The sequence below is a fragment of the Pristiophorus japonicus genome, unplaced genomic scaffold, assembly GCF_044704955.1.
Source record: "Pristiophorus japonicus isolate sPriJap1 unplaced genomic scaffold, sPriJap1.hap1 HAP1_SCAFFOLD_253, whole genome shotgun sequence".
In the NCBI taxonomy this organism is placed as follows: domain Eukaryota; kingdom Metazoa; phylum Chordata; class Chondrichthyes; family Pristiophoridae; genus Pristiophorus; species Pristiophorus japonicus.
Genome location: NW_027252263.1, coordinates 371,787 through 389,341, shown reverse-complemented (window position 1 = coordinate 389,341; position 17,555 = coordinate 371,787). Strand labels below are relative to the sequence as shown.

The window sequence follows — 17,555 nt, the reverse complement described above, 5'->3', positions numbered from 1 at the left end:
TTCTGGAATTTTTTGAGGATATAACTGGTAGAGTGGACAAGGGAGAACCAGTGGATGTGGTGTAAAGCTTTTGACAAGGTCCCACACAAGAGATTGGTGTGCAAAATCAAAGCACATAGTATTGGGGGTAATATACTGACATGGATAGAGAACTGGTTGGCAGACAGGATGCAAAGAGTCGGGATAAACAGGTCCTTTTCAGAATGGCAGGCAGTGACTAGTGGGGTGCCGCAGGGCTCAGTGCTGGGACCCCAGCTCTTTACAATATACATCAATGATTTGGATGAAGGAATTGAGTGTAATATCTCCAAGTTTGCAGATGACACTAAACTGGGTGACGGTGTGAGCTGTGAGGGGGACGCTAAGAGGCTGCAGGGTGACTTGGACAGGTTAGGTGAGTGGGCAAATGCATGGCAGATGCAGTATAATGTGGATAAATGTGAGGTTATCCACTTTGGGGGCAAAAATGCGAAGACAGAATATTATCTGAATAGCGGCAGATTAGGAAAAGGGGAGGTGCTAACGAGACCTGGGTGTCATGGTTCATCAGTCATTGAAAGTTGGCATACAGGTACAGCAGGCGGTGAAGAAGGCAAATGGTATGTTGGCCTTCATAGCTAGGGAATTTTAGTATAGAAGCAGGGAGGTCTTACTGCATTTGTACAGGGCCTTGGTGAGTCCTCACCTGGAATATTGTGTTCAGTTTTGGTCTAAATCTGAGGAAGGACGTTCTTGCTATTGAGGGAGTGCAGCGAAGGTTCGCCAGACTGATTCCTGGGATGGCTGGACTGACATATGAGGAGAGACTGGATCAACTGGGACTTTATACACTGGAGTTTAGAAGGATGAGAGGGGATCTCATAGAAACATATAAGATTTTGCCGGGATGGGACAGGTTAGATGCGGGTAGAATGTTCCTGATGTTGGGGAAGTCCAGAACCAGGGCACACAGTCTTAGGATAAGGGGTAGGCCATTTCGGACTGAGATGAGGAGAAACTTCTTCACTCAGAGAGTTGTTAACCTGTGGAATTCCCTGCCGCAGAGAGTTGTTGATTCCAGTTCATTGGATATATTCAAGAGGGAGTTAGATATGGCCCTTACGGCCAAGGGAATCAAGGGGTATGGAGAGAAAGCAGGAAAGGGGTACTGAGGGAATGATCAGCCATGATCGTATTGAATGGTGGCGCAGGCTCGAACGGCCGAATGGCCTACTCCTGCACATATTTTCTATGTTTCTATGAAAGGGAGGGTGGGGCTGGTTTGCCGCATGCTGTTTCCGTTGCCTGCGCTTGATCTCTGCATGCTCTCGGGATGAGACTGAGAATGACCACCGGTGTGTCTTTATCGACACCAACACCGTAGCTACCTGTGCTTGCAAACATCGCATCACCATAACTACGCTGTGAATATGCTGAATATATGCAGAATATCCAGAGAATACAACTATTATACCAGCAAGGACATGACGATCCAGGCCGACCTGACCAACCTACCACTAATTCGTTTCGAACCTCGAAGGCCATTTTGGCCTGTTGTCGATGCCCTTCAGCGATCTCCCCTCACTCTTGATGACCGGCGACGTGCTTAGAAGAACTGCGTCATAACAATGGACCCTATCATCATCATCATAGGCAGTCCCTCGAAACGAGGATGACTTACTTCCATGCCAAAAAAAGATGAGTTTACAGGTGTTTCAATGAAGGGTGGAAATTGCGAACTGCATCCTAAAGGGTGGAAGATGCCTATGCATGGATTTTTTTAACGTTGCACACTAGCCACCACACGGGCTTGACAGAGCTAGGTCTTGGTCCAGTGGCAAGGATTACCCAAGACGACTGGAGGACGTCACAGTACGATTGGAGGACCGCATAGTACAACTGAAGGATCAAACCTTCCTCGCAAGCAGTGGACAACCATCAACCGCCTCAGAACTGGTCATAGTCGATGCTGCTACCTTCTCCATAGATGGAAGATTAAAGCCACCCCATCCTGCGACTGAAGCTTCTGATTAGACCCTGGAGCACATCATTGAGCACTGCCCTCAGAGGGAATTCACAGGCAGCCTACATGATATCCACGCTGGTACACTGGATGCTTTGGCCTGGATATCTGACTTGGATATTGATAATTTGTTTTTTTACTGCTACCATACGAAAGAAGAGATTGACCCAGTCACCAGATGGAAGAGCTCTTTTTCTATCTACTCTCGCCAGAGGGAATAATTTTTCTCTATTCTATCAAAAACCTCATCATTTTGAACCCCCTCCCCAATTAGGTCACCTCTTAACCATCTCTGTCTGAACTTCCCCAACCTCCTTATAACTGAAGTGTCTCACCCCGGGTAAATCTCCTCTGTACCCATTCTAAGGCTTTTACGTCTTTTTTGGTGTGGTGCCCAGAATTGTCCACAATACCCTAACCAGTGATTTATAAAGTTCTAGCACCATCTCGTTGCTTTTATATTTTATTCCTCTATTATTTATAAGCCCAAGTATCCCATATGCATTTGAGCTACCTTATCAACTTGCCCATCCACCGTCGAGGATTTGTGTATGTGGACATCAAGGTCTTTCTCTTCATCTGCACTTTTCATATCAGTCCTCCCAAAGTGCTTCACTTCACAGTTCCCATTTCACCATCCCATGTCGCCCTCATTTATAGTACAGTTGTACCTCCCCAGTCTGGCACCCTTGGGACCTGACCGGTGCAGGACCAGAGAATTCTCCGGACTGTGGGAGGTCACGCCGACCCTAGTGTTGTCAGCAGTACTCTAGATTTACCGGGTAATGCTGACCACACTGCTGACAACGACCTGGCCGTGTTCTGAAGAAAAGAGTGCTTGAAGACCAGGCCCTCAAAACTGTCACCAAGCTTATGGTCTAAAGGACTGTAGTAATACCCACCCTCCTGTATGGCTCAGAGACATGGACCATGTACAGTAGACACCAAGTCGCTGGAGCAATACCACCAACGATTGTCGAAATCTCGACCTCCGAAAAGAATTACTCCGACACTTACAGCTCCGGCAGAAGTTTCTTTAATTTACTTGCTAGCAAGGGGCAGGTCACACTCAGTCAAGGGCTAAGTGAACACCTCCCAAATGGTACAGCTTCACAAGATATTTATACAGTAAAACCCAAGTTCTGGCCTCTCCCTGTGTATTGCTCTGTCTCTCAGTCAGTGAATACAGATAAAGAGTTAATTACTATATCCTGGTCCTGACATGGTTTACAGATATTTCCTTTTGTCAGGGTTATCAGTTGGCCAGCCGGCCATTACTCCATGAATCATATGTAATGGGCTATCACCTGTCTTGTATTGTGTCAGGATTGTTCAATTTCCTGGTCAGTTTATCGTTTACATCAAAAGGATGAGGTCTCTACAAGAGATAGTGGCTGGTGGAATGGAGTACATAGGAAAAGTGGGGTGACATGGAACTGGTGTCGTGTAGACAATAGGAGAGCACCATGGGGGGGGGGGGGGGGTACTTGTCTCAGCATGACTTGTCTCCTAGCTGTCTGATGGCCATCAGCCATCTCAAACCAGGTTTAGCTGTTTATGCAAGCTGACTGCTAAAAAGCAGAAAGTTCTGGAAAGACCAGGACTCCATTTTGATATATATTGCAATGGGCACACAAATACCGTATGGTATCAGCTTAGATAAAAATACATTTCCACACGATGCCTCTGCAAGATCCTACAAATCCTCTTGGAGGACAGACGCACCAACGTTGGCGTCCTCGACCAGGCCAACATCCCCAGCATTGAAGCACTGACCACACCTGATCAGCTCCGTTGGGCGGGTCACATCGTTTGCATGCCTGGCACGAGTTTCCCAAAGTAAGCGCTCTACTCGGAACTCCTTCACGGCAAACGAGCCAAAGGTGGGCAGAGGAAACTTTACAAGGACACCCTCAAAACCTCCCTGATAAAGTGCAACATCCCCAATGACACCTGGGAGTCCCTGGCTGAAGACCGCTCTAAGTGGAGGAAGTGCATCCGGGAGGGCGCTGAGCACTACGAGTCTCGTTGCCGAGAGCATGCAGAAACCAAGCGCAGGCAGCGGAAGGAGCGTGCGGCAAACTATTCCCACCCACCCTTTCCCTCAACGACTTATCTGTCCCACCTGTGACGGGGTCTGTGGCTCTCATATTGGACTGTTCCGTCACCTAAGGACTCATTTTTAAAGCGGAAGCAAGTATTCCTTGATTCCGAGGGACTGTCTATGATAATGAGACTTACCGGGTGCTGCTGACAACGACCTGGCCATATTCTACGCAGCATTTCTCAGGCCCAGCTTCGGTGACTCGGTCAGCTGCCACGCTCTTCACACTCTCTCCGCGCCGACCCGACCAAGGAGGGAACACCGGAAGCAGCGGGGAGAAGAGGAGCAGCCAGCCCCAGAACACAGCACAGGTTGCGACACCCCCCCTGCCCCGCTGGGAATGATGCCAGACCAGGGATGTTGCCAGAAAGAGAGTTCCGGACCGCAGAGGTACACCCTGTAATACCATCTTTCCATAGTCCTCCCAAAGTTCTTCGCATTGAACTCCATTTGCCATGCTTCTGCCCATTTCAGCACAAAGGTTGAGAATACTGATACTGTCGTCTGCTCCGTTAGAGACCTGTTCCCTCGCCCCTGAATTTGTCATGGCAGAGGACAGCACCTCCGGCAGTGCAGCACTCCTGATAGAACATAAGAAATAGGAGCAGGAGTAGGCCATATGACCCCTCGAGCCTGCTCCACCATTCAATAAGATCATGGCTGATCATCGACCTCCACTCCACTTTCCCGCCCGATCTCCATAGTCCCTGATTCCCCTCGAGGCCAAAATCATTACTGATTTCAACCATGAATATACACAAAGATACAGCATCCACAGCCCTCTGGGGCAGAGAATTCCAAAGATTCACCACCCTCTGAGTGAAGAAATTCTTCCTCATCTGAGTCTTAAATGGCCAACCCCTTATCCTGAGACTGTGCCCCCTGGTTCTAGACACCCCAGCCCGGGGGAGACAGCCTCTCAGCATCTCCTGTCAATCCCCCTCAGAATCTTGTATGTTTCAATGAGGTCACCTCTCATTCTAATAAAGTCAAGAGTGTCGGTCCATTCTACACAATCTCTCATCCCAGGAATCAATCTAGTGAACCTCCATTGTATGCCTCCAAGGCAAGTATACCCTTCCTTAGATACGGAGACTGGAACTGTGCACAGTACTCCAGGTGTGGTCTCACCCAGGCCCTGTACAATTGGAGCAAGGCTTCCTTACTCTTATACTCCACCCCCAGCAATAAAGGCCAACATGCCATTAGCCTCCCGTATTGCTTGCTGTACCTGCATGCTCGCTTTCTGTGTTTCTTGCACGAGGACACACAAATCTCTCTGAACACTGACAGTTATAAGATATTCTGTTTTTCTGTTCTTACCAAAGTGAATAACCTCACATTTCCCACAATATACTCCATTGCCACTTCACTGCCCACTCTCTATCTATATCCCTTTGCAGACGCTCTGTGTTCTCCTCACAGCTTACTGTCCCACCGAGCTTTGTATCGTCAGCAAACTTGGATACATTACACTCAGTCCCTTCATCTAAGTCATTAATATGGATTGCAAATAGCTGGAGCCCCAGCACTGATCCTTGTGGTACCCCACTAGTTACAGTTTGCCAACCTGAAAAAGACCCGTTTATCCCTACTCTGTTTTCTGTCCGTTAACCAATCCTCCATTCATGCTAATACATAACCTCCAATCCCATGATCCTTTATCTTGTGTAATTTTTTATGTGGCACCTTATCGAATGTCTTTTAGAAATCCAAATACACCACATCCACTGGTTCCCCTTTATCTACCCTGCTATTTACACCCTCAAAAAAATTCTAATAAACTTGTCGAACACAATTTCCCTTTCATAAAACCATGTTGACCCTGCGTAATCATGTTATACATGCCCGCCATTATGCTTTGCTAAAATTCTAACGCCAACAGTGGAATAATACAGTACCAATGCTGCTGGGACTGTGGAAATGACATCTGGAAACGGAAATTAAAATCAAATTCTTCCTGTGTGGCAGTGATGTGGAAAGAGTATATTAAGCTGCAGCATCTGCAGAACTAGAATCTACACTCCACCACTTACCAATGTAAATCTATGCTCCACAGTTTACCGCCAGTGTAAATCTATGCTCCACAGTTTACCCCCAGTGTAAATCTATGCTCCACAGTTTACCGCCAGTGTAAATCTATGCTCCACAGTTTACCCCCAGTGTAAATCTATGCTCCACAGTTTACCCCCAGTGTAAATCTACGCTCCACAGTTTACCCCCAGTGTAAATCTGCAAATACACATCCGTTTTTCTTATAATAACACATCTGCTGTGGCAGTGCTGATGGTGAGAAGTTTTACATCAAGGGCACTGACAGTAGCATTTCGGAGAGGATCTGGGTGCACATGGAAGGGCTCGGGGTCTGGATCGGGTCGAGGGGCCTTACAACATTGAGGGAGTTCCAGGGTGGGGCGGTGTCCCAGGGTGTTTGGGGGGTGGGGAGTCCTGCAACAAGCAAAGTCATTTAAATACTGTCTGCATGCACAACTCTGCAAACTGCACCTGTTCACAATGTATAGATGTGATTGAAAGCACTCTCGCTGTTGGACCAGGCTTTTGAGCGGCTGAGGCTGTAGGCGGCTGAGGCTGTAAAATTACAATGTTAATGAAGCTATTAAAAGGCAATTCACTGGCTATATTTAATCAGGTTGCTGTGAAATGTTTCATTGTTTACAATGTTATTTAGGAATTTCAATTCAGAAAGAGAGAAATTTGTGAGGGAAGGTAATATAGTGCCGCCTCGTGGTCGGACCTGCAATTACATTGTGACTGGTGGCACTTGATATAGTAATTGTGAAATGTGGGCAAAGAAAGTTACAGAAGGGAAAAAGTGATTAAATATGATGGAACAAGGTCTGCTGTGTATGATCTCTCGGAGCTGTATGCTGGGAGTGAGGAGCAATTGTCATCATCATCATAGGTAGTCTCTCGGAATCGAGGAAGACTTGCTTCCACTTCTGAAGTGAGTCCTTAGGTGACTGAACAGTTCAATCAGGGAACCACAGTCCCTGTCACAGGTGGGACAGATAGTCGTTGGAGGAGGGAGGATCGGGAAGGAGGAGGGAGGGAGGGAGGGGGAAGAGAGGAGGATAGATGGGGGAGCGGGTTGGGGAGTGGTGGATGGGAGGGATTGGGGGGAGGGAGTAGGAGGAGGAGAGATGGGGGTGTGGGAGGGAAATCGTGGATGGGGGGAAATGACTCTGAAATTGAGAAACAGTTCAGATTTGCTCTGTACTACCGTCCAGTGACCACATTGTGCAATTGCAGGATGATATAAACTTGCTTTGGCAGTTTCCATTCTGAATGTTGAAATAGAAATGTAAAAGTAAACAAAAGCGTACGTAGTAAGTAGGATTTTATAGACAAGTGAATATGAGCAGAGGCAAAAAAAAATCCTATCAGTTGATTTCCTGTGGCATTGCCCTCTGACTCAGTCTGTTACCCAAGTATAGTTTTTGTCCTGTCGTGTTGCTAACTACCTTGTATTGTGCTGTTCAGTGTGAGGCTGCCCTGTTGTCACAATCTCAAACACGTGTTTACCGTTGATGAGGGATAGTATAAAACAAGAAAATAATGAAAGATATGGAATAAGAAATGAAACATTGAAATCAGTATTTAATAGTATGAATTGGTTTGAAGAAGCTCGGAAAAAGATGCGTTGTATAGAGGGGAGAGGATAACCGGGCAGTAAGCAGGGTGCTGGAGGTATGATGTGAAGATAGTGCGGGCAAGAGTTGGTGCTACAGGACCACATTGGCTTGGAGGCCTGATTTGAGGAAAAAATTAAAAGTTAATTGTAGCGGGGGCAAGGACATGAGAAAATTAGTTTGTGAGTAAACTTACCTGAAAGCACTATGCAGGCACAGAAGCTGAAGGGTTAAAATTTTCAAAAAGAAACAATGGTTTGCTTGCTAAAGGTATCGAGGGATATGGAGAAAAAGCAGGTAAAAAGCCTGATCTGATGGAATGGCGGAACAGGCTTGAGGGGCTGAATTGGCCTCCTCCTCATCCTGTGTTTTAGGTATGAGGACTCCAAGTAGTTCCCTCCAACCACCATCTGCCCCACCTGTGACAGAGACTGTAGATTCCGTATTGGGCTCATCACTCACCTTCAAACTCATTTTAGTGTGGAAGCAAGTCATCCTCAACTCCGGGGGACTCCCTCAGAAGATGATGTGCTAGTTGAAGTGCAGGTGTAACTGGGTCCAGGACAGCCAGTAGCTGCTCAATCATCATCATAGGCGTCCCTCATATCGAGGATGACTTGCTTCCACTCCATAAAGGGATGAGTTCACAGGTGTTTCAATGGACGACCTAATATTCTAGATCCAGAACTACATGTTCAAGGGTGGAAGATGCCCGTGCGTGGATTTTTTTAATGTGTGGTGGCTGTAGCACAGCAGCCACCACACGGGCTTGACAGAGCGAGGTCTTGGTCCAGTGGCAAGGATTGGACGACTGGAGACCTGCTCTGCTGCACGGACCCAGTGCGCGCGCATATCGCAGTGTGGGCTGATCCGTGCTGCCCCTGGGCCCTCGCCTCTCCTGGGCCCCAATTTCTCTCCTCTCGTGGGCCCCGATCACGTCACTCTGCAATCTCTCGCCGCTCCTTCGCCCCGACCTCTCCACTCCTGCTGTACCTGCCCACGCTCTACAATCACCGACCTGGACTTTGGTGACGTCTAATCCAGTCGCGCTCTCCACAGCCGTCACTCGCTCTCCAGCACGCTGTACCTTGAAGGGGTATGCTCCTTTGAAGGCCCCGACCTGCTGATGGTCCTTGCAGGTCGGGTTCGCCGAGCCGAATGCTGCTCAACAATGGGATTGTGGCACCCAGCAATGGTGATGCCCAAATAAATAAGTACACTACGTTCCAGGCGTAATATAGACAGGGACATGTGTGATGTATATCTTGATTATTGTTTGATCAGTAAACATCAGACATATATGCCTGCTGATTGCCAGCTCTGCCCTGTCCGTTGTCTTCCCTATCAACTCCTGAAATATGTCTTTACCTGCCCCATATGTAGGTAAACACGGAGAGATCCTGGCATTGCGACAGATAATACTTGCTCAGTACACCAGCTACTAGAATGGATTATGTGCTGCTGAGTGAGTCTCTTCAAGAAGCAGACTGAATATCCACTCTTATCAGATCAAGACCTCGGCTCTGAAAAAACAAATGGGTTTATTTAAATGAAACGAGTAAACAAACAATATACAATACAAGACTGAATCATACACATCTACTCTCAATGATGCTTCAAATAAAAATGCCACTTGCTTTCTGTCCAAACATCAACAGTACACTTCTGCTGTAAAGCATATTATGGTCTGAAATCTTAGCTGCTCTACTGCTCATAGAAACATAGAAAATAAGTGCAGGAGCAGGCCATTCGGCCCTTCGAGCCTGCACTGCCATTCAATAAGATCATGGCTGATCACTCCCTCAGTATACCCCTTTCCTGCTTTCTCTCCATACCCCTTGATCCCCTTAGCAATAAGGGCCATATCTAACTCCCTCTTGAATATATCCAATGAACTGGCAACAACTCTCTGCGGCAGGGAATTCCACAGGTTAACAACTCTCTGAGTGAAGAAGTTTCTCCTCATCTCAGTCCTAAATGGCCTACCCCTTATCCTAAGACTATGTCCCCTGGTTCTGGACTTCTCCAACATCGGGAACATTCTTCCCGCATCTAACCCGTCAGAATCTTATACGTTTCTATGAGATCCCCTCTCGTCCTCCTAAACTCCAGTGAATAAAGGCCCAGTTGATCCAGTCTCTCCTCATATGACAATCCAGCCATCCCTGGGATCAGTCTGGTGAACCTTCGCTGCACTCCCTCAATAGCAAGAATGTCCTTCCTCAGATTAGGAGACCAAAACTAACACAATATTCCAGGTGAGGCTTCACTAAGGCCCTGTACAACTGCAGTAAGACCTCCCTGCTCCTATACTCAAATCCCCTAGCTATGAAGGCCAACATACCATTTGCCTTCACCGCCTGCTGTACCTGCATGCCAACTTTCAATGACTGATGAACCATGACACCCAGGTCTCGTTGCATCTCCCCTTTTCCTAATCTGCTGCCATTCAGATAATCTGCCTTTGTTTTTTCCCCTCAAAATGGATAACTTCACATTTATCCACATTATGCTGTATCTGCCATTCATTTGCCCACTTACCTTACCTGTCCAAATCACCCTGCAGCCTCTTAGCATCCTCCTCACATCTCACACCGCCACTCAGTTTAATGTCATCTACAAACTTGGAGATATTACACTCAATTCCTTCATCTAAATCGTTAATGTATATTGTAAAGAGCTGGGGTCCCAGCACTGAGCCCTGCGGCACTCCACTAGTCACTGCCTGCCATTCTGAATAGGATCCGTTTATCCCGACTCTCTGCTTCCTATCTGCCAACCAGTTCTCTATACACATCAGTACATTACCCCCAATACCATGCGCTTTGATTTTGCCCATCAATCTCTTGTGTGGGATCTTGTCAGAAGCCCTTTGAAAGTCCAAACACATCACATCCACTGGTTCTCCCTTGTCTACTCTGCTAGTTACATCCTCATCAAATTCCAGAAGATTCGTCAAGCATGATTTCCCCTTCATAAATCCATGCTGACTTGGGCCGATCCTGTCACTGCTTTCCAAATGTGCTGCTATTTCATCCTTAATGATTGATTCCAACATTTTCCCCACTACTGATGTCTGGCTAACCAGTCTATAATTACCCGCTTGCTCTCTCTCCCTCCTTTTTTAAAAAGTGGTCAGCACAAGCTTAAGAAACACAGCTCTTCTCTGGCTGGAAAGCTAAAGCCGGACTTCCCACAGAGATACAATTCAAAGCCCATCAAAAGGCTATGGATAGCCACCATTGTTCTAATTACATTTGATCAATAGCTATTAATAGATTGTCAGTTGCTTGGGATGTTTAACCACCCACTTTCAGTAGACTGGAGGCATCATATGGCCTAACTGTCTATAACTGGTCAACCCGAGTACATTGAATAGAATGGTACCTAAAAAAAAAAAACAAGCCCTTCTGAGGAATATTGTGGCACATAACGGTCCGTAAACACTCCGTACGGACCCGGGGAGGCCGGAATTTCCAGGCCAACTGTTTTTCACACCTTTAGTTCTCCCATTTTGTTGAGCTTATTATTTGTGAATTGTTCGGGCTGGTCTGTACGTTTTTCAGTATATGCTTAATCAAGGCCAGTAGCAACTGAACTCTTGAGAAAATGGCATTAATGAGAGAGGGCCCACTTTAACTGTAGTAGCACAGCCAGCTCCATCAATGATGAAGTAAGTGACTGCCAGCAGTACAATTTAGTTATAATATAAATCCATCAAATGTTTCATAAGATTCGTTGACTCCGTACTATTATCTGAACCCATATATAAAAGTGTGCAATTTATTACAAAACACAAATTTTTAATAAGACCAATTGCTGATTCTCATGGCAGATTCCCAATCGAGCATCAGTACACATCCATCTGCGACTGTGAGCATCGTGAAAAAACTTCCAGCGTAAAATCCCTGAGTCTAGCCAATCAACTCGCAAGTTTTTGTCTGCTTAAACTCGGTGAAGGAACTTACTATTGAAGTCTCTTTGTGCAAGTCAGAACATGTGTACATAAGTGACAGTGAAGCCCTTGGCTGTTGCTGAACTACTGCGTTTGTTCCACTGGAGGGAGTGCCAGCAATTGCATTGGTGTTTTTTAACTTCCACTGGAGCAGTATTTCAGTCGGAATGAGTACACCTGACTGACTACTTGCGCATTGAACTAAAATGTAACTTTAACAATGCAGTAAAAAGTCTCAAGGAGTGTTATAAGATGAAAAAAAATTGACACAGGTCTAACAGAAGGAGAGTTTTGTCGTCTGCACAGCGGTGAATGCCAGGTTATTGAAAATGCTAAATATGTTGTGGGATCCATGAATAGCCAGATGCAACAACAACTTGCATTTATAGCACGCCTTTAATGTAGTAAAACGTCCCAAGGCACTTCGCATGAGTATTTATAAGACACAAAATAAATACATTTGCCACTGAGCCACATAAGAAGAAATTACGGCAGACCAAAGGCTTGGTCAAAGATGTTGGTTTTAAGGAGCATCTTAAAAGAGGTAGAGAGGTTAGGGAGGGAGTTCCAGAGCTTGGGCCTAGGCAGCTGAAGGCACGGCCACCGATGGTTGAGTGATTATAATCAGGAATGCTCAGTGGGTGGAATTTGAGGAACGCAGACATCTTGGGAGGGGGGGGGCGGTTGTGAGGCTGAAGGAGATTAGAGATAGGAAGGGGTAAGGCCATGGAGGAATTTGTAAACCAGGATGAGAATTTTGAAATCGAGGCGTTACTTAACCAGGAGCCAATGCAAGTTGATGGGGACATTTATGAATAGGAAATGAGATGTGCAGATGTGTGAACTGCGCCACTTACTCTGCATAAAGCTATGCAGAAGCATGACAAAGCCCTACCACACAGGAACTAAGTGTCTCACTTGGAGGAAAGTGCTCAAATGCCTGAGATTTGGCAGCTTAGAAGAATTGATTCTTTGAAGATAGCTTTGACTTGTAAACTGTAATTTTTTTCTCTGCATCAGTGCAGTACATTTAAGATTAATTTCATCTTGAGAAGTTACCTCCATCATTGGGGTGGCTCAGTATTTTCCCTAGAATGGATAGCTGTCTGAAAGGAACTGTGGACTACTTTACCGATTAGTTCATTACCAGTAGAGTTGTTCAGTGAATCAGAAAAATTAATTGTTCTATTCAGCAATGACTGTAAATGGGAAACTTTCATTGGACCAAATTTTTGATTGAAGGGAGAGCCAAAAATAATTTTACATTCTAGGTATTTTTGTGCTTACTAAATATACTGGTAAGATTGTAATTAGGACAAATATTTCCACACATTTATTTCCTTATATAATCAGCAAAAAGAAAACGTAACCGATTTAATTTATAGTGGTAGTGTGATGTTTTGGCTGGAAGCTGGGTAATTTCTCAGTACAAGTACCTATTTAATACCATGGCTTAACATCTGTGGCAAGATTTATAATTCACATTCTTTTCTACCTCTGATCTTTACTAATTGATGCACAGTAATTATGACTGACTTTTATAAAACACTGGTTCGGCCACAACTGGAGTATTGTGTCCACTTCTGGGCACCACACTTTAGGAAGGATGTGAAGGCCTTCGAGAGGGTGCAGAAACGATTTACGAGAATGATTCCAGTGATGAGGGACTTCAGTTACGTGGATAGACTGGAGAAGCTGGGGTTGATCTCCTTGGAGCTGAGATGGTTGAGAGGAGATTTGATCGAGGTGTTCAAAATCATGAGGGGTCTGGACAGAGTAGAGAGAGAGAAACTGTTCCCATTGGCAGAAGGCTTGAGAACCAGAGGACACAGATTTAAGGTGATTGGGAAAAGAACCAAAAGTGACACGAGAAAAAACTTTTTTTACGCAGCGATGCAGGTTTTGAACGATGTTTCACCAACCCAATCCCAAACATTAAGCAAATATTTTAGTTTGCTCAATGTTAGTGGGGTACAAACCTATAGAAAGTGCAGTTTATGAATGTATGTTGTTTTTAAACCCTGTATAGAGAATATCCAAAGCAGTGATTTTTGTTGTTGCAAGTAACGTACCGGTGGCACAATGCAAACTGAAAGTAAATGTCCCACTGATCCAAAATCAATTGGACTTAATGGCTATCATATTTAATTTGGGTCAGGATGACCTGAACTCGTGTGATCCAGTCCCCCTGGATTTACACAGAGCTGTCCCATATTCATTCAGGCACCATGGGGTAATCCCTTTCCTGCACTGATTTCCTGCTGAATTTAGAGGAGATTCACACCAGTGACTTATGCTTGCAAAGTGCTGCAGTACAGCGGGACCTGGGGGACCTTGATGCATGAAACACAAAAGGATAATATGCAAGTGTAGCAAGTGATCAGGAAGGCCAATGGAATCTTAGCCTTTATTGCAAAGGGGATGGAGTATAAAAGCAGGGAAGTCTTGCTACAGCTATACAGGGTTTTGGTGAGGCCACACCTAGAATACTGCGTACAGTTTTGGTATCCATGTTTACAAAAGGATATACTTGCTTTGGAGGCAGTTCAGAGAAGGTTCCAGAGATGAGGGGATTGACTTTTGAGGGAAGGTTAAGTAGGTTGGGCCTCTACTCATTGAAATTCAGAAGAATGAGGGGTGAACTTATCGAAACATATAAGATTATGAGGGGGCTTGACAAGGTGGATGCAGTGAGGATATTTCCACTGATGGGGGAGACCTGACATAGGGGGCATGATCTTAGAATAAGGGGCTGCCCGTTTAAAACTGAGATGAGGAGAAATTTCTTCTGAGGGTTGTAAATCTGTGGAATTCGCTGCCTCAGAGCACTGTGGAAGCTGGGACATTGAATAAATTTAAGATAGAGATAGACAGTTTCTTAAACGATAAGGGAATAAGGGGTTCTGGGGAGCGGGCAGGGAAGTGGACCCGAGTCCATGATCAGATCAGCCATGATCGTATTAAATGGCGGAGCAGGCTCGAGGGGCTGTATGGCCTATTTCTTCTTTCTATTTCTTATGTTCTTATAAATGTGCTGCAGGTCGTATTTATATATATACATGTCATTTCTGACCCACTGTGGCCCCAAGTATCAAGAGCTCTCATAAAATCTGTAAGATTCAGAACTTGGCAGCCTCCAAGAAAACACACATCAGTACATCACCTTGCAGGATCAGTGAATTGGAACTTGAATAGACTCTACTGTGTCTTGGCTTAAAATTCTCCCACAAACAACCTGACCTTAGAAGTCACATAAAATGGAGAACATTCCTTTCATGAAATCCTGTGCTAATAATATTTGTGTTAGAACCCTTAGAATTCCTGACTCATAGTTACTTTAATGTACAAGTCTATTGGTGGCTGTACTCTTATATTGCTGCTGATACTGTTTGAAACAACCCTGAAGCCATTTGTGCCTAAAGTAGGAAAATGTAAACGCCTGATTATGTGAAAGGCTAAGGAAATTTCTTGATGCTATTTTCAGTGGGGTCCCAAGGAAGGACTTGATTGTTTGGAAGGTTCGATTAGTGTGCACCTAAGTAGGCCACAGACATCTTGACACATTGAAAATCGTGCAAGAATAACAACTTGCATTTATACAAGCACCGTTAATGTAGCGCAACATCCCATGGGGCTTCACAGGAGTATTATGAGATGAAAAAATTTGGCACCAAGCAGCATAAGTGGAAATTAGCGCAGATGACCAAAAGCTTTGGTCAAAGAGATATGTTTTAAGGAGCATTTTGGAGGAGGAAAGAGAGGTTAAGAGGCAGAGAGGCTTGGAGCCTAGGCAGCAGAAGGCACGGCCGCCAATGGTGGAGCGATTATAATCAGGGATGCTCAAGAAGGCAGAATTAGAAGAGCGCAGACATCTCTGGGGGGAGGGGTGGGTGGGGGTGTGTGGCTGGAGGGGACGAGGCCATGGAGGGATTTGAAAATAAGGATGAAAATTTTGAAATCGAGGCATTGCTTAACCAGAAACCAATGTAGGTCAGCGAGCACAGGGGTGATGGGTGAGCGGGACTTGGTGCGAGTTAAACACGGGCAGCCGAGTTTTGGATCACCTCTAAGTGCAGTTGTGATAAATTTTCCAACGGCCATGTTCTCAGTCAGGTTAATATTAAGGTAGATGAGCATTAAATTGCTGAACTCTGCTTTCGGAGATTTGTGTCTGTCTTGCTCGGGATAGAAATGTGCATTTAAACTCCCCGAGTGGGGAGAGGTCTTGGTCAGCATTGCTCCACAAACACCACCAATGTAGATCTGCGTCTCAGGCTTCCACTGTAAATCTGATGCCAGATTTGTCCTGTGGAAGGAGGTTGGGGTTAGGTGGATGATTTGGAAAATGGGACATGAGAAAGTGTTCAACATGTATCGAGAACATTCCTCATAAGGCCACTAAATTTGAAACTAGTTGATCTGTGCTGAACTTTGATAAATTACCCAAAATGTTCTTTTCGGTTCAGTTGTGCTGCGACTAAATGTGTTTTCTGGGCTATAACTTTAACCATGTTTTGATTGCGTCATGCACTGCTTGTGATTGTTAAATATCTGAATGTCTGTTCTTTTTTGTCCAAACAGTACTGAATCAGCTTCCACTTCCCTCCCCACTGCCTGCTACCACCACTAAAAGCTTGCTGTTTGGAGGGAGAATTGCAGAAGATGTAAATTGCCTCATGGGCTGTAGGGACGAGAGCCTTGTCACACAGTTAGTACATAGCCTCAGCCAAGTCTCCACAGACCATATGTAAGTATAGTCTTATTCTCTGATTAGCAAAGGTTGTTAAATATTTGTAACACTTCAATGCCATGGTCATTGTAGCACAATATCTGGAATGACAAAGGAGCATTTTACCCACCAAAGCTTATCCATTTAATACCTTAACCACTCCAGTTTAGGGTTCAACTATATTTTGAATATCCTTAATGTTTTTATTGATATTAACCTGATTGTCAAATTATTTACAGCTTTTATCACCCTTTGTGTAAAGTCGTTCATCATCACTTTGCTCCAACACTTGTATGTCTGTAACTTTGCTCCCTGTCTCTAAGATTAATTAATTATTTTTTCTCTGTCTCTCCCTCTTTCCCTCAATCTCCTGTTTATTTCCTCCCATGTTTCCTTCACTTCTCCCTCCCTGATTCCTGGAGTGGGAAGGAGGAGCTACACCCACAGGACGTTCCTAGTGGAGCTAGTTGTAAAGTTTTGGGACTAAATTAGATTGCTTTTGATTGTATTTAATGTCAGTGATGTGTGAACAACTGTGGCTAAAATAAATAAAAATGTAACGTTAAGTGCGTCTTCCACTGGCAAGATGCTATCTAAAAACTGAGGTTATATTGAAGCCAGTTGTCACAATGCACAAATGCAAAGAGCAGTGTTGTCGTACAGTTATACTTTACCTAAAGCGCGTTTACCTGTAGTTATACTTTACCCAAAGCACGTTTACCTATACAGGTATACTTTACCCAAAGCATGTTTATCTGTAGTTATACTTTATCCAAAGTATGTTTACCTGTACAGTTAGCTGGCCATCCTAGACTGGTGTGATGTGTAATGAGAAGGGACTAATTAGCAATCTTGTTGTGCGAGGCCCCTTGGGAAAGAGTGATCATAATATGGTAGAATTCTTTATTAAGATGGAGAGTGACACAGTTAATTTAGAAACTAGGGTCCTGATCTTAAGGAAAGCTAACTTCGATGGCATGAGGCGTGAATTGGCTAGAATAGACTGGCAAATGCTACTTAAAGGGTTGACGGTGGATAGGCAATGGCAAACATTTTATAGATCACATGGATGAACTTCAACGGTTGTACATCCATGTCGAGAGTAAAAATAAAAC

The 17,555-nt window shown here is 44.9% G+C and overlaps 1 protein-coding gene across 1 annotated transcript in view; it reads left to right on the top strand.

The window, feature by feature from the left end:
• The window catches only part of nipblb (NIPBL cohesin loading factor b), a gene marked incomplete at its 3' end in the record, with an annotated part of 524,975 nt that overhangs the window by 149,086 nt on the left and 358,334 nt on the right, over positions 1-17,555 (top strand). The window contains exon 3 of the mRNA XM_070871482.1: positions 16,293-16,458. Coding sequence (XP_070727583.1) covers positions 16,293-16,458 — 166 coding nt within the window. The remainder of the gene's footprint in view (positions 1-16,292; positions 16,459-17,555) is intronic.